At 39.0% G+C, this 22,111-nt stretch overlaps 2 protein-coding genes and 1 long non-coding RNA gene across 4 annotated transcripts; 2 read left to right on the top strand and 1 right to left on the bottom strand.

Annotated features, from left to right (window-relative positions):
* Window positions 1-384: 384 nt before the first annotated feature.
* LOC144650458 (uncharacterized) lies at window positions 385-1,527 on the top strand. The gene is made up of 2 exons (XR_013570110.1): window positions 385-793; window positions 1,226-1,527. It is a non-coding gene; the product is annotated as an uncharacterized LOC144650458 (long non-coding RNA).
* A 5,514-nt stretch (window positions 1,528-7,041) lies between these two features.
* On the top strand, window positions 7,042-9,926 carry LOC144628219 (octopamine receptor beta-2R-like). Its single transcript, XM_078486290.1, has one exon. It carries the CDS (start codon window positions 7,499-7,501, stop codon window positions 8,495-8,497), a length of 999 nt encoding a protein of 332 aa, XP_078342416.1. The 5' UTR covers window positions 7,042-7,498; the 3' UTR covers window positions 8,498-9,926.
* A 1,930-nt stretch (window positions 9,927-11,856) lies between these two features.
* LOC144627913 (outer dynein arm-docking complex subunit 3-like) lies at window positions 11,857-22,044 on the bottom strand. 2 transcript variants are annotated; one of them, XM_078485945.1, is made up of 13 exons: window positions 21,864-22,044; window positions 21,481-21,602; window positions 20,811-20,891; window positions 20,054-20,233; window positions 17,288-17,638; window positions 16,720-16,756; window positions 15,696-15,901; window positions 15,243-15,301; window positions 14,754-14,807; window positions 14,513-14,615; window positions 13,187-13,342; window positions 12,548-12,635; window positions 11,857-12,106 (listed from the first exon to the last, which is right to left on the bottom strand). In XM_078485945.1, the coding sequence occupies exons 1-13, from the start codon at window positions 21,928-21,930 to the stop codon at window positions 11,976-11,978; spliced, it is 1,635 nt and encodes a 544-aa protein (XP_078342071.1). In that variant the 5' UTR covers window positions 21,931-22,044; the 3' UTR covers window positions 11,857-11,975. The 2 variants fall into 2 exon arrangements, with proteins under 2 accessions (XP_078342071.1, XP_078342065.1); XM_078485939.1 differs by having other exon boundaries at window positions 15,696-15,904; window positions 21,864-22,043.
* Window positions 22,045-22,111: the final 67 nt, after the last annotated feature.

The raw sequence follows: 22,111 nt of genomic DNA, 5'->3' as shown, positions 1-22,111 counted from the left end.
ATTTGCGTTCTGGACTGAGTAAAAGATTCAACCATACCAAAACGAGAAAAATTGCTAAAGCAATATTACAGTGAATGCCACTGACGGATTTTTTCGCGCGTTACTAAGGAAGTGAAAAATCGCTTCCGGTGAATGACACAAGCATTTTAACAGCCAATCAGAAAACCCCTGCGAGAACCCACTAAAGCGGCGGCAAATTTGATTAAAATGTCGCAAAATGTCTTAAAGAGACACAAAAAGAAAACAACAAAAGAAAGAAAAAAAGAAAGAGACAGTGAAGATGTCGAAGCTTAAGAGTAAGAATATGGTCTAATTCATGTTCGGCAGGAAGCAAACGAAAAGAAAACGGCGTGCCTTGGAGGCTGTACGTAGTCGGTGCACGGCGCTTTCGGGACGGAATTTAAGTTTTTTTCGAGCCCGCGAAACATGAGCAGCGCTATGCGCTGTGATAATGAGATGCAACCTAGCAACACCTAACAACGGGTTTGTTTACTGTTCTGGTGTGGGTAGAGCCTTTGTTTTAAAACCAATCGTATTGTGCCACGTTTAGCCTATTATGAACGGGAAACAACGTGAGAATATCATCGAAGGTTCAAGGTAGTGATGGCCGTCGAAGTTGTTCAATTTCCGTCGCCCGTATTTGAGTTATTCGGCTCTCAAAAATCACTTTGGTGGTATTGCGCGATGCGTAAGGGTGCAAATTTTAAAATCTTATAGTGGATTTCTAGAAGTTTTCCCGATGAAACGAGCAGTTGAGAACAGAAGTTGGAAGGTATAAAGCTTCGTATATCAAGTAAGTGTCTTAGTCCCATTTCGTTTCTTCGCGCTATGATAATTTGTTTGGGAGGCAATTTGAACGCTTATCGCCGCCATATTGCGCTTCTTGTTTCACCGACCGCATCGATCCATGAGAAGTTTAAACTATTTTCTCCCTAAAATGAAGCGATCAAGAGGAGATGATATGTTAGTCGATTTATTGTTTACAAGTTGTGTGTATGGTGGAAGCTCAAATTTATTGTAGTTTATTTAAAACTCTATTCACATCAACGACAAAGAGTATAAATGCGGGGCGGGGATCTTTAAATACACATATGAACGCGTTAACAACATTGTTAAGCCTATATGAATTATTGAATTTTTAACCTTTTACTGTCTTCTAAATTATTAATTATTTGTTGCTCGTGTTGATTTCTCGTTTAGTTGAAGTTTCGCTTCTTTTTCTCAGGAATCATTCCCGTTCTTGGGGTGGACGGCAAGGTGATGATCTTCTATACTGCTTATTACCGGTAAACGGGAAAATGTTGAAGAAAGATGAGCGAATTCATGGTGAATACTTTCTCCTCCTTCGCCGTAAAAGCCCAATGAAAAGCACCTTAAAGCATTTTCGCATATAATTTCTTCCAGCATGTGCATTTTGGAGGAAAGAGGCATCTGGGAATGCCGACCTTTACAAACTCCTTATATCTTGTTGTGTTGATGAGGTAGACAAATTCAGAAATTAAGAGAAATAAAACAAGATTTAACCGATACATGCATCAAAGTTTATTGTGAATGGGCCGCGCTTTTTACCTAACCTATAACTCAGTGTTTTAACCGCTTCGCTGTAATTATATTTAGAGTGGCATCATTAGAATTATAGTCAGAAGAATCTCAAACTTCATTTGATCGCATGAGCTTCAAGGGATGAGGAGGTGCTTCGACCGGTTACGACTCTTTCGACATACATGTCATACATGTAGGCTCTTGATGGTCAGGAGTAGTCTGTGTGCTGTTTGAAGGGTCGGGCAAAACGGTTTTCTTCCCTTTCTTACCTTCTTGGGTCCTCTAACTTTCTTAATTTTAGCCAGAAGCATAAAACACGGTAACAAACCATGCAACTGTCGCCGTAATGTGTCGCCCTTGACGCTGGAACAACCGTTCGGTCGGGATGCGCGCAACACCCGTGTTAAAAATACCGTGGGTGAATTTCGACAACCTCCTTTTGTACGAAGATTTAAAAAAAAAATCAGCCATGAAATCCTTCCCTTTCTGATACAGGAACCTCGAACTCACCGCTCCCTTCGATTTTTGTAGTCTTTTGCCGCATACACGACAAAGGTCTTCAAGGTTTTTTCCGTGAAGCGAAGTCATTGTCAACAGAAATCGAATTTGGTAGTAATATTAAGTTGACTCAAATCTTGATTTCAAGAATTGGGACTACAAATCTCTTTACGGGGCATAATAATATATAGTTTAATGATTCGAAATTAAGATGTGAGATAGTGATGAAAACTTCACAGGTTTCAAAACAACGCTTTAAACTTTGTCCTTTTCCTCTCATGGATGTCCGCCATTACATGGAGTTGTGCAACTACGTGTCAATTTACAATGCTCCGAATTGCGCTAAAACACTCCTATGTCACATTTCTAAGAACTACGTGACCTGTAGATTCTAAATATACTCATTGCGCATAGTTATCTTTCAACACCGTGTACTACGCATTAGTTTTAGGTTAAACACATAAAACAGACCGATTGTGTAATAAGCCGCGTTAGGTATTAACCAGGAGTTAATATACCAGATCCGCCTTCAAGTTAATAATGCGCGGTCGCACAGCTAAGTTCCGATCATTGAGCTTTTGAAAGTGCCGTGGGTGGTCGCCGCCTTCGCCGCCCCCTTCGCCAGGCAGAAGAGATTTCACTTGCCAAGTAAATTTTTTTGCAAAGCAATAAAGTTCGAGCTCAGTAACAGAAGCAACACATACCTACTGGTTTATTACTTTTAGGGAACTTAAATTTTGAAATAAATAAGTGGGGTCACTAGATTCGTTAAGGAGCAGGAAGACCTTGTATATTCCATATAATTCCTTTATAATTCCTTTGCGAGTACTGCCAAAGTACACGTTTTTAGCGATAATTTATTTTTCAAACATAGGAATTGATCTGTTTTCATTTTACAGAAAGAATTTGATTGCTACACCCAAAATATGTGAAAAAATTGATAGGTCATCAGACTCGTTTACGAGAAAGCGACAATTTACTTCTCTCGCGGACTAAGCCACATAGAAAAAAGCCGCCATTTTGTTTATGTACGCGCGCTTATTACGCGTAAAATTCTGCGTAGTAAAGATGCGCAATGCAATACAGGGCAATGACCTTAAACCAAATGAAACGCGATCGTGTATGAAAATATACCCAATTTTGCCGAGTTTTACACTGACTACAATTCCTTGGAGTCAAAGTAGCGAACCAAATTCATGAAACATTGACATCAAATAGGCCAGCGCTTATATCTCCTGTTACAGTAGCATGAAGCGACCAGAAGTGATTCCAAAACATCCCCTCTCTCTTGGGAGTTCTTTAAGTTTCATATATGGGTAAAATCAACAGAATTACCTAAAACTGATACCGTGAACTACATTCTTAAACGGAATAAAAAGAGAAATGAACCACCAACCCTCCCCCCAAATCAAGGATAAATTCGCGCTAAAATCAAAACGCCCCATTTTCAGTTCCATCGTTGAATTGGAGGAGGGGTGATCTTAATTTTCCATTTCAATTGTCCAAGATTGTAGCTCCTTTAAACTGTCATAAGCGAGCTGTCTGTTGGGGGGCACACTTAACTGTCTAAAAGCATGAGAGGATAAAGCTTTTCTCTAATGGATCAGTCACAAGGTATAAAATTTTTAGCGCGCGCATATTGGAAGTGCATCGAGAACCGTCTTCGTCTTGGGTCGACATAGTGGAAAACAAAGAAGTATATGTGCTAGAAGCTCTCGAATGTACGGATGTGGTATCTGTGGTTTAGAAAATTAGACCGCCTGCTTATTTTTTTATGAAGATGAACTATAAGCATGTCTACCTTATTATTACAGACCTCTCAAGTCTCACGATTTTGCCGTGAGACTCACCATTATTTAGTTCAATCTCACGGTCTCACGACAAGACACAAAAATCTCACGATAAACACTCACAAGCTGTAAGGATACAATTTCTTGTATGATACCATTTTTGGCTTACTAAGGCGATTGTCTGGCAGCAATTTTGTGTAAATCCGTAGTCAGACTGGAAGTGGGCTGGCAGTATAAGTCCAGTTCTGTCTTAAGCACATCGAAATTTGAGAACTTGGATTTTTAAGGCTATAAATCTTCACGCCGACCAGACTGTGGTAAACAACAGGACGGAAATATTTCCCATAATCACCCCATATTCCGATCTAATCGCGAAAAAAAAAGATGAGCCATTTGTTTGCTTAACCTGGTTCATTCTTATTTAATGCGTTTAGCTAAACTGAGTTAAAAAGTTGAAGAGCAATGACAGGAATCTGGGATACTGAATTTTTACACACGGAGTGTGGTTTCGTTGTGAAATATTTAAATCGGTAAATCTCACAAAGAAACACGTATAAAAGACCGCCTGCTTATTTTTTTATGAAGATGAACTATAAGCATGTCTACCTTATTATTACAGACCTCTCAAGTCTCACGATTTTGCCGTGAGACTCACCATTATTTAGTTCAATCTCACGGTCTTACGACAAGACACAAAAATCTCACGATAAACACTCACAAGCTGTAAGGATACAATTTCTTGTATGATACCATTTTTGGCTTACTAAGGCGATTGTCTGGCAGCAATTTTGTGTAAATCCGTAGTCAGTTGGTTAAGGTATTTCATTTGTTGGTTCGCTAGACACACAATCTATGGTCATATATAGAAGACGCAAGCCGTGAAAATAACGTTAATTTTTGTGTTGTTAAAGTACTTTACATGGGAAACAAACACTGTGTCTTGACTAGCACCTGGTCTAAGTTAGTTTTGTCCGTCAGTTGATCAATCGCCCGGTTTTTACTGAAAGCTCCCGTTTTTTTTACCTCGATCTCCAGATTTCTCGTTCTTTGTGGTTGAGCATGAGAGGTCTGTACATGTATATCTCCGGTGAAGTCACAGGAGACCGAGGAAATTGGCGATAAAACTATTAACGCAGTCTTTCAATGATGAAAGCTCTCATTTGACAGATGGGGTTGTCTTGAAGGTACTAGAAGTGGCTAAGTTTAGCAGTTTACCCAAGGCGATTTTCAGATAAAACGCTTAATTAAATAAGCATTTTATTTATCAGAATTAAAGTAGTTGCTAAAAATATTGGGTCCATATTATGGCGCATAAACAAACAAATAACTGCGGAAGACAACACCCTAAACAACAACGAAAAACAGAGAAAGAATGCAGTTCAAATATGGCTTCCTAGAAATTTACCTGTTATTCATGTTGAGTGACCGTTCATCTATAGGCATGACAGTTTCTATTATTGGAGAGTTAATTGAGTGTTGAAGTTGTTCTATGCACGTGTGTGACATCAAGGTTTTCGAATGAAATTGTAGGATGGAATTTTCTAGTCAGGAGATAATTCTCTCTGATATGTCAACAACCTTTGTACTTTGTGACTATAAAAGATAATAACCCTATTTTAGTCTGTCTGTGAATACTCTGTTCTAAGGTATCAGTATACCGCAAAATTGACCATTTCAAAGAAAAATATATTTTGGTATTTTCGGATAGATCTCATTAAGACCTTTCATTCAAAAAAAAAATTATGGAAAAAGATTCACTCTACACAGAGTTATGAAGAAAAAACATTTCTTGCCATTAATTATAATTTATATTTTGATATTGATAGCTGTCAACACGTTGTCTAAAGGAGCGCGGCGATGCTACCGTTGCGTGACTATCAGAGTTCATGGTTTTCGACGAGTTGCTTTAGGTGTTTTGCGCGGGCAAACTAATGCATAGTTTTCCAGACGTCAGTGAAGAAAAATTTTCCCATTCCTATCTCAAGTTCGAAGAATGTTGCAAAAACGGGAAAGGACAAAAGATTTGGCAGATGCGCTAGTAGATAGCGACAACGGGTTTTTCGCCGCTTGAAAGGGTAACAGCACGACCTGGAATCACGACCCGCAGTTCCTCGGCTTACTTTGACAACTTTGAATTCTTGTGATTCCACGTTTTCGTTGTTTTTAGAAAATTGTTATAACGCAAGCGGTAGAATATGAGTATGAAATCATGCAACAGTCTGTTTCCGGCCAGAAGCAACATTTGACACCGCTTTGAACAAGTTCTATTGTTAAAGCCAATGAACCTTCATTCTATCGCTCAACGCGTGATCATTTTCACACGTCTTGTGTAATTAATCTCATTACACCGGAAGAACGGCCCAAAATACATTTTCGTTCGTATCTCGAAAACAGAGTTTCGAAGAGAGAGGCGCACATTTTAAGTTCGTTTTCAATGGAGTTTCAACAATTTTCGTTGAAATTTGGCAAGAATGTTGCCCGATAATCGAGCAACAAAACTGTGTCGGCGAATTTTTATTTTTTTCTTCTTTCAAAAGTTATGGCTATTTTAACGCAGAGAATAGTTGTTTCTTACACTCTTGAAGTTTAACTGCGTGTCAAAAACAAACCAGACAAGTAATCAATTTTCCCCGACACAGTTTTTTAGAGAAAGGTGTGAAGAACACATAGCGATGTTGATCGCTTCTTTCCGTTCAAAATTGTCCGGAAACGAACCCGATTTATGAGCCTCGGTACTTTTGGAAAAAACACGCTCTTTTTGGACAACATTAATATTTGAACTTAAAATAAATGTATCTTCGCAATCTACAATTCCTAAGCTTTCAGAAAATATATACTTTGCTGGGGTTTGCTTTAATTAACAGACGGTAAGGCAGCTCCAACGCGCACTGGTCATTTGGGGTATACTGATACCTTAACTCTAGCACGCGCCACTTAGCCAAGCATCAAGACTGGAAGTGGGCTGGCAGTATAAGTCCAGTTCTCTCTTAAGCAAATCGAAATTTGAGAACTTGGATTTTTAAGGCTATAAATCTTCACGCCGACCAGACTGTGGTAAACAACAGGACGGAAATATTTCCCATAATCACCCCATATTCCGATCTAATCGCGAAAAAAAAAGATGAGCCATTTGTTTGCTTAACCTGGTTCATTCTTATTTAATGCGTTTAGCTAAACTGAGTTAAAAAGTTGAAGAGCAATGACAGGAATCTGGGATACTGAATTTTTACACACGGAGTGTGGTTTCGTTGTGAAATATTTAAATCGGTAAATCTCACAAAGAAACACGTATAAAAGAATTTCAATCCGTGTTGAAAAGATTCATGTGTGAACGGCGTTGTTAAAAAAAAAAGTTACGTGATGAACAGTCTTTAAAGGTCGCAGGCCCGGATGGACCCATGACAGATTCATTTGTCCGAAAAAAACGCAACAAGTCAATTTTATGATTGGCTTGGCGAGTTTCAGTACACTGAATTAGGCTTTCATACTTTGATTGACTAGGACGCGTCGCTCACCCTCTTCGGCAACTTTGCAAGGCACAACTGCAGAAGGAGATTGCATTTCTGCTATATTGAGGCTGAAATCAGAGCAAAGAGAAGAAAACTTTGTTCGTGTAGGAACATTTTTTTAAACCTACAGAGAGTTGAAAGGAAAAAGCGGCTATAAAGATGAACAATACTTCTGAGCCTAACTCAAGCGCTACAGGACCTTTCTCCCTCTCAACAAGCTTCGTGTATCCAGTCGCGACATGTCACATATTAATCGTAGCAGTGGCTATCGTTGGAAACCTCATGGTCTGTTACGCTATACTCGCCAACAAGAACCTTCGCAAAATTCCAACAAACCTCTTTATTTTTTCACTGGCATTCTCGGATCTTCTGACAGTCACCATCGCAGTGCCATTTGACATAGAGGGACTTTTTCTAGGAGGGATATGGAAACATGGAGAAGTCATGTGCAAGGCCTGGATTACCGTGTACCTCATCACTGTACCCACCTCGATTTTGACCCTTTTGGCTGTCAGCGTTGATCGATACAAGAGCCTCAGTGATCCTCTGAATCGTTTTCGCCGCTGCAGATTCATGACTCGAAATAGAGCCTTGATTATCAGTTTCATAATCTGGCTATACAGTTTGCTGTTCGCTTTACTTCCCATCATGGGCTGGCGAACACACGACAAGTTCGTCTACGACAGCGTCTGTTATTTTCCTTTCACGCCGACTTATTCGACGCTAAGTTCTTCCCTGAATTTTATTTTACCACTGCTAATGGCCTGTGGCATTCATGTCAAGATTTATCGTATGGTGTGTGCGCAACTTAAGTCCTTCCAAAGCAATGAGAACGAGCCTTCCACAAAAGAACGAAAAGTTTATTTCAGAAACGTCCAAGCAGTTAAAACTACCACGATGTTTGTAGGGGCTTTCTTCTTCTGCTGGGTCCCATTCTCCTCAGTCAGCATTGTCGCTGTAGTTTGTGAGCCTTGTAGGTTAAACATCCCGGACGAAGTCAGAGTTCTACTGCTGATGTTCGGTTATCTCAATTCGGCGCTTAATCCCTTTCTGTTTGCGTTTCGCAGTAGACGCTTTAGAGCTGTATATCCGAATATGTTCAGCTCGTTCAGACTTCAGCGTCGTCCAGATGGTACTCAGGCTCCACCCTGCGGATAAAGAAGCCGTTACCATGGTTACATATTTCAGACGACTCCAGTTCATTCAAACAAGCTGACGATTCGGAGGAATGCGGCATGCGAGCCAGCTACGCGTTGCACAAGCCGGGATAAGCATCTGGAGACTCTCTTTAAATAACACTGAATTAATTAGCATAAACACAGCGTGTGTGATCAAAGTCTCATTAACCTTCGCCGCAATAATTTGAAAGGTTGTAAAGGTGAAGGTTTTTGTACGAAATTTTCGACTCGCGACTTGTAATTGACTTTCGTTATCTTGCCGACATCAAATTTGCGTGCGTAAAAAAAGGCGACAAATAAAAATTTCGTGTTCAGTTACATGTATAAGGTACTTATAAATCTGTCAAGAGAAAAACGTAAGATTGAGATCAACTGTAAAAAGTAGAGCGATAGATTGTAAAGATCGACCCTCGACAATTAGCTACACTCTACTGTTGTCTGATAAATTACCCTAATGTGTTTTATTCTTGCGAGGATTTAATTTTCAAAAAAATGTTTTTAAAGGTCTGTTTAAAATTCCGCGGAAAAAAATTCGCGTTATGCGGCGATGACCAGCTACCGTATATTTAACAATTATTCTATGAGCGCGCGTTGGATATGAGATAGTACGCACCGAGTTGGCTATAACGATCCCATATCCAACAAGCGTGAGTGGAATAATTGTTTTATTAAAAACGCCCAAAGAATTGCAATATTTGAGCTCCCCGGCTATTTTCGTTGACGCGTATTGGCTACCATATTTGTGGTCAATGGTGTATATGGGTTCATATACCATTGTCTGTTAACCAATCAAAACTCAGGAATTGCAATATACCATTGGTAGTTTTTAATAATATGGCATAGCTAATGATTAATTTCTCTTACCGAAGATAAACTTAGGGAAATGGTCAAAACTATTGTACTCAAACAGGACCCACCACTCTGCAAAAAGACAGGTGGTCTCTTTATGTACCAACCCCCCCCTCCCCACCCTAAAAGATGGTGTTTTGTTTATATAGCCTCCACTCTATCAAGAGTAGAAACTAAGAAAAAGATTCAAACCTCCTTGTGCCATTTCTCCAGCAATGCAAGCTTCATGCACACCTAATATGAAAGTCCCAACTTGAATTTTGAGGCCAATAAATTTTGTCCATTTGGCTAATCAGCAAAGCCCCCTACCCCTAAACAAGGTAGGTCCTCGTCGAGTACACTTGTTATGACCACTTCCCTAACGAAAACAAAGCCCAAGAAAAAATGCAAGGCCGAGTTAGCGTAACTTAGATTTCACTCGTGGGCACTGTTTACATCATTTTGGGCGTTGTTGGGCGTTGTTACTTATCTGTGTAGTAGGTAACAGCAACAGCAGGGGCCCTGTCGTGCAAAAGCTGATTAACGCTAATCCAGGAAATAAAAGTTAAACAAGGTTTTAATTTCTTTTGTTCAAATGTGTGTGTTTTGTACTAATTAATTTTTCATGCTGTAGTCTGTCTGAGCCATCGTTCACTGTCTCGTCATTACTGTGCGGTGGCTGGAGGTCCGTCTACAAAGTGGCGACGTTTTGTTGTTTCTCATGAAGCTTCGGAGGAAGATTTAGAAAGATCACTTGATACTTTTGTTGAAATGCTGGGGAACTAGCCGTGGAAGACGCACCAGGGCTCTAGATCACAAATCTGTTCGAAGCAAATATTGTTCGGATATTGTTCAACAACTTGTGTGGGCTGTCGAGCCCTTGAGTCACGAGGCTTTCTCGGTAGCTACAGAATTATAAACAATTGATCATGAAGTAAAATCATTGAATTCTAAAAATAATATTAAGCTTCATAACAATTCAATTCCCGGGAAGACTTAAAGGACAGTCATTGTTTAATGCACGACTTTAAAACTTAAATTGGATTTCGTTGTTTGAAGGAAATTTAGTAGGCTACTATTCCGCGCTCTCGATTTCTATAAGGAGATATCTATTAGGTTAATTTTATGAGATGATATCACCTCATAAGAAAATCTCGAGCTCATAATCTAATTGTCTTCAGGAGAGTTTGAGATTAACTAAAGTTAATCATACTAAAGGGCAATATATAAACAGAAAACCTCACTTAAACGTTGCAAAACTGGAAGCAAAATTCGCATGAATCCGGGTTTTCAGAAAACCTCTAGGATCAGGGTAAAGGAACACTGAATGAAACCGTATGCATGAATTTCCTCCAACGTACAATGTAGTCCATTGTCATTACAGGGTTGCCACTCATTAGACCCCCAAAAATTCCTGACTTTTCCCGGACCTGAAAACAATTTTCACTGACCTTGCATTAGGCGAATTATCAAATAAGCCAAATCCACTTTTACATTTGCTTCAGCTTCTTCTACAGACCATCGATATTCTTCTCTTCATTTTCGATCTCTTTACGTTTTTTACTAGACTGTCTACAGCCCTCTATTTTTTCGTGTTTTTTCGATCGATGAGCGCGCGTTGAGAACGGCCAGAGAACTAGACGCCAGCGCAAGGCGGAAAAAGCATTTTGCGTTAAAAAATATAGAGGCTGTGGACAGTCTAGTTTTTTACGGGATTTTGAACGCATGGCAGTCAAATTCCCTGCCTTGGACAAGAACTAAGATTTCCCCTGACCTTTTGCAAAATTCCTGACTTTTCCTGTTTTTCCCTGACCGTGGCAACCCTGGTCAAGGTGGGAGTTGCCAGAAGATTGTCTCTGTGTAGCAACTAAGATTAAAAGGAATGCATATGGCAATCAAAGGGGGCGAGTTAGGGGCGGCGCATTTTACAAATTATTGGATAAAAAACACACGGCAACCTGTAGAAGCCAGGTAAGGTGACTAAGCGTGGATTTGGGGGACACTTGCAGACAAATTTGGGGCTTTCGAGGCCTTATGGACCTAGTAAGATGTTTGAGCCAGGTTAACTCTTAAGTGAAAAAAAAATAATGTCATATTTTCGTAATCTAAAGCTCAAGCCACTTTCTGTTTTTGAGCCAGGGGAGGAGAAGAGCTTGCGTTGCGCAGCGACCTAAGTAACGGCTGCCCAACGAGGCTTCGAGTTGACTGGAGGGAAACTTAAGCCGTAAGAAAGCTTCACAGTATAAAAATGAAGGTGGCTTAAATCTCTTTAAAGTTGTTCATCCAACTTAAAGCTATCAATTTTAAGCGAACTTAAAAGTTCGCTTAAAATTTTAAGTCTCTTTAAGCAATCTTTAAACATGAGTGTAAAGATTGCGTTAAGCCGAATAAATTCCAAATTTACCCCAGCTTTACTTAAGCTTTACACCAGAGTAAAGTTTTGTTTTCGTGTCGTGAAGGACCTCGCAAGTTAGACAAGGAACTCAAAAGACATGAATAAATCGAGTCCACTTAGTTATAACTTTACTTTATTGGTGGTATAATACAAGAAATAGCCTCTAACGTAGTTAAAATGTAAGCAAATTTTACGAACAGTCCAAATAAAAAGTAACGCAGATTGTAATGAGTGTTCACTGCTTCGTCTTTCTTTTCCCCTTACGAGTTTTATGCTTTTTCGTCTTGGAATCCACTATTTGTTGAGAGTAGCGCTTAATAGCGTTCCTGGAAAGAACGTCTTCATCATCGCCGCTATCCTCGTCATCTGAAAAATAAAGTTTAAATCATGAACAACATGGTACGGAACGACTGTGAGCCGACATCAGCCAAGTTTAGCGACATTTTATGAACGTTACACCACATTCCTACGGGGGCTCACTAACCGCAGCAAAGGTATAATTAATGAAAACGTTTGCGCGAATATTGAAAGATGAAAGAGACCGATTTCTTAAGCCTGGTTTTCATATGATCGTCCCGATCGTCTCTGTCGCTTCAAAAAGTTTGCTCGCTCCAATCACCTCAGACTTTGCAAACGACAGAAGCGACAGAGACGATCGGGGCGATCATATGAGAACCAGCCTTTCAGAGTCATACGTGAACAAAGCGTAGTTACTTTGAGGAAATCGGCATGATCACATGGAAATTTTTTGGAGGGTAAAGCGAGGATAACTCTAAAAGTCAATTTTTCGCTTCGGCCCTAACTTACCGTCATACACGGCGAGTCGATCAGAAGTCATGGGTAGCTTAACTCGGGTGTTGTGTTGTGGCAGCTTGCCCTCCATTGTTGCACGGAACTGCAAAACAACAGGCACAATTAGCTCTTTCCTGTAGTCTCCCCTAGATGAACCAAATGCAGTCAAGTACAGCGGAACCCCGATAATAAGTAGGGGAACACAACCCCGGTACAACAAACGATACTCTTCGGCCCGGCCGAAGTTACTAACAGTAAAATGTATAAAAAACAAACCCCGGTATAACGAACCCTCGATATAACGAACACATTTTCCCAGTCCCTTAGTACTTGGATATATCGGGGTTTTACTGAAGTCGGGTCAAAAGAATGCAGGACATGAATATCTCAAAAAAAGACTATTTGAATGCAAAGTCTTTGTCATACTTGACAAGCATTGAGCACGTTTGAGCAAATTGCTTTTGCTTTCTTTCTTAATCGAGTTCCTGAGAGGTAATAAGTCTATGTATAGGAAGTTATATTCTGGTGGAGATATTTGACACTGAAATCCCTTTTTTACTCTGTAATTACTGACTTTTTTTTCCTGCCCAACAAAATGGCGGCCAAATAACCGCGAAAAACCCACGTTCATTTACCCAAGAATTTGCGCCTTACCTCAGCGTCTTCCATTTCCTTCATGACGTCATTAATATCCTTTCCTCCCAACTCATCCATCAGTTTGAGCAGCTTCTGTTCACAAGTGCCCAGTAAGTCCAGGATGTACTCGTCGGAGGTTGGGGACAACTGAGCTTGAGGCACGTGACCTTTGGGCTAAACAAACGAAAGTTCGACTTCAGTACAAATTGCTCAACATTCATCTCGTAAATACATGTCTATGGCTTATCAAAGCTTTTTTTTAGCCCAGCTATTCGATACTCATGATAGCAAATACCGTCATAAACTATTGCATTTAGGACTGAAAGCAAAAACAAGTAACAACCGCAAAAACAAGTTTCTTTTGCAAATAAATAAATAAATAAATAAAGAATTCTTTAGTATACAGTAAAAACCCGCGTATAAGAACCTAGGTTTTTTTCAAGTTAGCCTAAACACGTTCTTATATAAATGGTATTTAGTGTAAAATTAGGCTAACTAGGTTCTTAATTAGGTTCTTAACTTTTGTTCAAGAAATAAAGTAGAATTTTTAAATGATCTGGTCTTTAATGTCCAATAACAGTATTATTGGAGGCTTCGGTAAGCAAAATACTAAACTATTTTAATCTGATTCTGTTAAAATCAAACCTATACTGTAACCTTCACTATACCTAATTCCCAATAAATCTTGTAAGCAAAACAACATAACATGATAAAATGTCAAAGTTCCTCTTTAAAAACAGACTGTGTTATAAATATATTTTTGGAAGATTTTTTAATTCTATATTTTTGAGATTATTTTTTTCGTTTTTGAAAATAAGAACCTGTTTTAGAATTTTAGCCTAAAATGGTTCTTATGTGAAGGGTGCTTAAAAATGAAATTTTAGCCTAACAGGTTCTTAAATGTTAGGTTCTTATACGCGGGTTTTTACTGTAGCTGGCGTCACGGAAGAACGGGAGAACATACATTGTGCATAACGAGTGATTATCGCGGGAAAATATGTAACGGGTGGCATGTAATGGGTGAAAAGCGCGTGAAAACACGTAAGTGGTGACTAGCGCGGGAGAACGTGTAAGTGTAACTCGTCTCCAGCGCGGGAAAACGTGTAACCGATGTTAAACGCGGGAGAAGTCGCATGCCGGTTCCAGGTTTCTACCTTAAGTTTTGATTGGTTACTTAGGCTATTTGCGTTTGCTGTGGTTGTGATTGACCAGATCTGACAACTTTGGTCTCTGATTAACGACAACTCTAACTACCTTCCAAGATCAAATATTGGTTCATTCTTTTCTTTTCTTTTGCTTTTATTGTCAGTTTTAGAAACCGAGCCACATGCAAAGAGTTCTTACCGCCTTCAGGTGTTGCAGTTTATCAGCCAGATGCTCAATTCCAGCTTTAACGTTAACAAGAGTTTTGTTAGCTCGGTCCTGACGATCCTGTGCATCATTACAACTAAAAAACAAAAAAAGCGAATTAACAACACATAATTACATCATAAAAAAAGAAAAAAAATAACCAGGGAAGCTAATCATATCAAGGCACCTGTGGTTAATGCAAAAAAGTTTCAATTTACAAGTAACTTTTTTTTACCGTTTTTCCTCTTGAGCAAGGCGCTGCTGAAATTCTTCTAGCATTCTCTGTCCACTGTACGATAGAAACACAAAAGGACGTTATTATAATATATTTATTCGTGGTCTATCACGTTTCAAAGCCAGAAACAACAATAAATCATTAGTTAGATCCTTTCTTCCACTGCTTCAGCTAGCTTGTTCATGCATGAGTTGAATTTAAACTACTAGAACTAAAGTGTAAATTTATAAACCTACAGTAGGTAACTTGCACGTAAAACTTTACAATACTTAGCAACACACATTGTCATTGTACATGTAAATACGATATCTTTTGTTCACCATAACCGCCCGATATGACATACATTGTATATATGATGGCTGTGCGTTTTGTACAGCCTTGACAGTCAAATTTGTGAGAACAAAAATAAAAAATCCAAGACGACAATATGAAAGGAAGACTACATGTAAGTCTATAGTATGCAAAAGCATTTAACAAGATTTGTTGTACCTTGACAACTTGGCTTCTCCAGAATACTTCATCTCCTCATACTCCATTCTTAGCTTCTCCTAAAATGCAAATGAATGAAAGAATGGATGAAAAAAAAAGAAAGAAAGGAGGAAAGGACAGAAAGAAGGAAGGAAAAAATATTATAACAAATGTAAATTTGTCAGTTTTACACGAATCAACAAGTTGAGACCTCAAGAAGCTTCAAGAGAGGTGTTTCTCCAGAGGGAGTAGCAAAGCGTTTATGCGTGACCCGTGAAAAGGGCAAAAATTAGACCCTCAGATGTGAAAATAGCTAGAAAAGACAAGCGATTCGTAATTTCTGCTGTTTCAAGTATACGTGACACTTAAGAATTTTGGTTAAAATTTGTGCGTGAAATTGGATCACGGACCACTCTTTGCTACCCTCTCCAGAAAACTAAGAAATCCGAAATGTCCCACCCTTGTTACAAATACCTTTTCTTCCTTCAGCCTCACAAGCATCTTTTCGTTGTTAGTCTTGAGTTGTTCCAAGTGCTTCTGTGTTTCACCCTGAGATAGAAAACGCTGCACCACCTCTTTGATGTCAGACACCCCTGTAGTGTCCTTTATCTTGTTCATGGCCTCCTCATATGTGGTTATCTTGCGTTCTTGTTCCTCCCCAGACAGCACTGCTTTCTGTTCTACTGAAGGACAAGAAAACAAGTTTGGTTTATTTGCTTGCAGGTGAGAATATAGTTTGTTATGACACATAAAGCAATCAACAGACTGAACAGATATAAATAAATTTGAGTCGTCACTACCCTTTTGTTTGTCTGAGAATATTTTAAGTTGTTATATATGCATGTAACATCAAATGAGATTCACTCACATACTGTATTTTCCCACTGATTGTGGCTAGCTTAAGCTGAGATAGTGGAGGAGTGGACATGCAACCTGGGGGGTGGGGGGGGGGGGGCGGTGGCTTCTCCCATATCAGGGCTATATAGCTTTGTGCCACTGTGAAGGGTATGGTTTTCTAGCCATTTTTTCTCAGAAATCAATAGGCTATCATCTACCAGAAAATTGTCTTGACTAGGAATTAACCCTTGGAATTAAACGAACCTCACAAAAATGAAACTACAAATCATTCTGGCAACTTTAAAAGCAACTGTGATAGTGATGAAGTATCTGGAGAATAGCAAGTCATTTTTCTTTTCTAAAAAAGGGTTACAAAATGCAGTAGCTGCACTTGGTCTAGAATTTCCAGAATATTTCCCCCTCCAAAGCTGTGCTCTAGCAGAGTTTGAGTGCCACAGGTGACTTACTTTCGTCTTTGGACGACTTGTATAACTTTGCTATCGTGAAAGCTTTTAAGAGCTGGGCACCCAAGATTTCTTACATATTAGAGCTTTCAAGCACCCTGCAATTATACCTAAAGAACACAGCGCTTCCCTCCCGTTCAAATCCCATTTGAGCAACCTGAATTTTTTCAGTTGCCAGGTTCTAATATGTGACTCACCAGTGAGATCCTCCTGTTGAAGAGAGCTTCTCTGCAGCTGTTGGGCAGATAAACAGAGGATCATCAACACATATTAAATTACATTACATGTACATGCCAACAGTGAATACTTGGAATACAAATTATAAATATTTCATATTTTGGAAATTTGCGGACTTTTTTTGTTTAACGTTTTTAAGTAACCTTTTTTCCTTCAGGATTGTATTGCCATTTAATTTTAACCATTTGAGATAAAGCTGTATGAGCAAAAGGTGTTCAATGCAACCATTTTGATACCTGTACCTCTAAGTCGTAAAGAATGAATTAAATTGCATGCCCTCAAAGTGGTACTTTTAAGTGGTTCTTTTGAAAATTTCCAACATCATTAAAAGAGTTCCTTACTGTACTGTTTCATAGTGTATTTAAAACTGTATGATAGTGTATTGGAGAATTGTTATACTGTAGTTAGTTTTTCCGTTTTTTGTTGTTGTATATCGTCCTAGTTTTACTTGTAACATTTTATTTTGTTTGAATTTTTTTAAAAAAATTAAGTGTTCCTTAACAAACAGCAATAATTTACTCAGATTACCCTTTTTTCAACTTTCTCAGCATGATCTTTCTTCTCTTCTGCTTGTTTCTTATACTGAGCTAATTCCCTTTCTCTTTCCTTTTTCCTCTCATACACGGACTGTTCCAGCTTTGTGAGTTCTGCTTTTGCAGCTTCTCGAGCGATCTGGGCGTCATAGTTCATTGCATTCAGTTCCTTTAGTTCTTCCCTTTGAGCGTGAATGGCTCGCTCAAGATTATTCAGCTGATTAGGCCAGGTGCGACGCTCTTCCTTTAACTGCTCCAACAGACCTTCATAGATTGTTTCAATTTTCTTCGCCTCATTACATTTCAGATTCATTTTGTCCAGACTGTTCTCCAAAGCACGCAGTTTCTAGAACAATTAAATTTTTTTAAATAAATCAGGAATTCAAGAAAGAACTATTACAGTACCGCTCAAAAGTAAGTTACCACCTCTCGTCTCGTTTCTCGCGAGACGAGTTTCTCGTCTCGCGAGACGAGATTCTCGTCTCGCGAGACGAGAAACTCGTCTCGCGAGAATCAACGAGGCGGAAATGTCTGGCATAAATTTCGGCAATTATCTTACGAGAAAACGATTAATCTCTCGCGAGAGTTTTCGCCGTTTTGTCAACTAAAATTCGAAGTTTTTGCCTGATTGGAAAGATTGCTGATTTGTTGGCAACGATCGATTTGTCTTTTTTCACTGGTAAGAAAAGTTCCATTTGAGATGAATGTGTGTGCTAGCGAACTCAAGAGAGCTTTTCAATCGAAAGTCGTCGCTTTGCTGGTCTTTACTATATTCTTTCTATCACAAATGTAAATGGTGAATTAAAGCAACTCAAAAATCGAAAATCAAAAGCAGAGCACTTGCGTTACACTGCAACATCTTCACGGGTTTGTATTAAATGTTGCGTGCGTGCTAGCATGAGTAGCTGTTGAATCGAAACTTGTCGCGTCGCAAAAGAATTTATCTTATCAAAAATGCAAAACGTGAATGAAAGCACCATCAAAAAATATCAGAGGTTAAGACGCCTGTTAAAAGCACTACTCTAGCTTCAAACATGACCCGAAAATGAAGAAAGCGAAATCTTTCTGCCGTCGAGGTTTTCCTGTCTTTAGATCTTTATCTGACGGTGAATCTTCGCCGGTGTGTAAACAAAGGTCACGCTTGTTATAGTTCTTGACCTTTCATCACGCTTGCCGCCGAATCGTGGCTTCGAAATTGTAATGTGAAGTTATGAAAAAGAACACATTTAGTGCGAGCGTTTATTAAAATAAAAGTTTCACAGAAGATTGAGGAATCTTTTTTGCGGGGAATGTGTTATCTTTCGGGCGACGAACGCCGACAAAGTTGTGATTTATGCAAATGTCGGCTTCTAATCAACGAGAAGTTTATTTGCCGTTCAGCTAGATTTTTTACCGATTAGTACTATTTTGAGCGGAATGAAATAGCTCTTTTTCGCTCAATTCTATTTTTGACGCTGGATTCGTAATCAGTGTTACGATTTCTACGGCTCGAGTCCCGCCAACGTGCTCAAACGTCACAAATATAACTACAGTAATTTTACCGCCAACATCGCCGCTCGCGTGTGAAAAATGTTCGCTGGAACTCGTGAAGCAAGTTATAAAGTTTTCCGTGGCTGTAATAGCTTAACATATCGTAAACAAGAAAAAAAAAACCGAAGTCTTCAACGCTAGCAAAACATGGATAAAATTTTCATTTCGACAATGACGAAAGACATGCTGTGTAAATAAACAACTTGTCAATGTTATAATTTTCATTACGTGTAACTACGAATACGGAGTTCGCTTGCAGTTCGCTTGTTCTGTTAAGCCTTTTAAGTTCTTGGTAACGGTTAAATTTCAGTTTGGGATAGCATATGTAACAAGTATTCGAAAGTAGGCTTGTAATGAACCGATCAAATATAATTTCTTTGGCCGCTACAGGGTTCAGACGAAATTTACCGCCAGAAAGTCGTGCAAAGATTGCTCGATAAATTTCGAAGCGTTACTTTACTTGACTGAAAACCGTGATTTAGATAGCCACGGACGAAATGATTTCGATTTAAAACATACAACTTTGAATAAGACTTTTGCTTTGGAATACAAGCGATATTCGGGGAAGAAAGAACTCGCTTGAATGGTCGACATGTCAAACGCACATTTTCTGTTTTCAACCACAGGTAATCTTTGCTAAGCGATGTTCGCTCGCTTCTTTTTTCTACATGTATGGTTAACAATGGGTAATTAAAATCTCGAGAGAAGTTAGAGCCGTGAACTTGCAGTTTTTACAAGCGTCTCGCGAGACGAGTGTCTCGTCTCGAGAGACGAGAATCTCGTCTCGCGAGACGAGAGTCTCGTCTCGCGAGACGAGAATCGCGTCTCGCGAGAGGGTGGTAACTTACTTTTGAGCGGTACTGTAATAAAATTGAAATAAAAGTAACGTTATTATATAACCCATTTCACCTATGACAACATTCTTGTCCCCAGAGCTTCTTGTCCTTCTTAGCTGCCAAAGCCTGTGCATGAGAAACAAGTGGCTCTGGGACACATGATTTGATTGGCTGGATTTTAACAAAAGCATCAGCCAATCAAATTGAGCCGTCTTAAAATCCCTTTGTTTTTTGACAGTTTAAAATGGTTGGCAATAGATTTGAAACTCCCTTGGTTAAAATTATTCCAGCCAATCAAAACATGTGTCCCCAGAGCAACTTGTTTCTTGTGCATAGGCTCCAGGACAAGTGGCTCTGGGGACAAGAACGCTATGGTAATAGTTTTTGTTCAATACCTGTGCTTCAGCTGACTCTCCAGCATCTGTGCTGGACACTTCCTCAGCATCTGTGACCAACTGATTGTACTCAGTCTGCAAAAGTTCCAGTTTCTTCTCACGAGTATTTTTCTGGTGTTTCAAAGCATTCAGCCTCTTCACTGCCTCGCACACTTGTTGGTCCAGTTTTGTGATGGCAGCCTACATTTAAGAGCAGTAAACCATCACAAACTAATACAAGTAAATCAATGACAGGCTTATATGTGTTAAAACAAAATTAAAGTTACAAATCAGTAATTCTGTATAATGTTTCATGATCACTTTGCTAAGCAAGGATTTTTACACAAACACATCAAAATGTCAGTTTTGAAAATTAATGTGTGAGTGGAATTCCTTTTGCAAAATCAGTGAAACTTTGAAACCGTAATGGTAATCCATAACACCTTGTTTAATTTGTTTGTTCATAGGTTTTCTCGTGTCATGTTTCCTCTAGCAGCTAAATTCCGTACTCCACCATAGATAAAACAAATCCTGACCTCTGAGGCCAAAAAAAGTTATATAACTTGCTGAAGGGACGAGTTGCAGGGTTTGTCCCCTTGAGTAGTCACAGACTCTTACTGGTGCCAGTCCAAAAGTCAACGATAATAAAAATTTTGAAAATCTGTGAATCCAGTAAATTTGCTTTGATGTCTAGAAAACAGCCACGTCATGAGCAGAATGACCCAAAACATTAAAATGTTTGGAGACAGGTTTATGTGTGGAGGGAGCATTGCCATACCTTGCCTGACATGCCTCTCATTGCACAATGTCTTTGAGGATCTCTTTCTTTAAATGCATCATCGATTACTTGTTCATCACCCTTAAAGAAAAAGAGTACATAATTTTTTAAATTCGTATCGAAATGCATAGAGGATCCAGGGTGGCGGTTGAAGGAGTTGCACCCCTCCTTCAATGAAAAGTTTGTTTTCTTGACCTCCCTAGAAAACTGTCTCTTTGTCTCTAGAGGTTTCCCACCTACACTGTAATCAAGTTTGCACTGTCCAAGTTTGCACAAAAATTTCAGAGTACACTAAGCCGTATTCACTCCCAAATGAAATTAAAAAAACTAGGGAGTGAAAACACTGAATATTTCTCAAAAGTGTGACTACATTAGTGTTCAGAGGGTGCGAACTCGATTGGGTGCAAAACCTTCATAAAAGCCTCTCTTCATAGCTCATAATATATAATAACCCCATTTCATGGATCAGTCTCAGTCCCTCATATTAATAAGTGGATAGTTTAATAAACATTTATTATGGTGTTTAATAAGAAAGTTTTATAGGAATCATTTCTGTAGCTGTGTACGTCAAACAAAGTACATACATGTATTTTTTTGCTTTGGTTAATCCTAAGCCTTATAACAAACAAGATAGTTTATAAGGATCATGTAGTTACAAGCCTTTACTTACCGCCTTTTTCTTTGCCAAATCGGAGCGCAGACGTTTATTTTTCTCCCTTAATTTAGCGATTGTATCTTTGTTCTTTTTCATAGTCCATTGTGAACTTTCATAGTACGCTTTCCTGTCCCCATCTGAACAGAAAAAATCAATACTAGTAAAAAATATAGTTGAAATAACTCAAATAAAAATCGAGCAGATTGTCAGAAGCTTTTTTAAAAATTGTGTAGTACGATATTAAGAAAAAGATAAAGACCAGTATTAAGTTGTCACAACAGTAAAGTTTAGTCAAGTAATGCAATCATCAGTACTAAACAAATCGTCAGCCAGCCACTTCAAAGTGGACACTAAATCATCACATTCTGCGTAAAATGAGGTCGATCTAAAGAGCTCACCTAAAAGAGCAAGCTTCTTTCTGAGCTCTTCGATCTCTTCTGTAATAGGTACTGCTCCCTCAGACATATTTTCTGCTCTCTGAAATAACCCTCCGACCGATAAAAACTTTATGATAAAACGAAATGCAAAGCCAACTCCAGTTTGTTTCTCTCTACCAAAACTTCATCTCCTTGTCCGGTTGTCAAGACAACCGTACAAAATAACACGCCTGTGTTTGAGCGAGCAGTGACTGACCAGTCTTGAACGC

Source organism: Oculina patagonica, chromosome 1 (assembly GCF_052425735.1).
Source record: "Oculina patagonica isolate OP01 chromosome 1, crgOcupat, whole genome shotgun sequence".
Classification (NCBI taxonomy): domain Eukaryota; kingdom Metazoa; phylum Cnidaria; class Anthozoa; order Scleractinia; family Oculinidae; genus Oculina; species Oculina patagonica.
The sequence above is the reverse complement of the archived record's forward strand: the minus strand, read 5'-3'. Positions and strand labels throughout refer to the sequence as shown.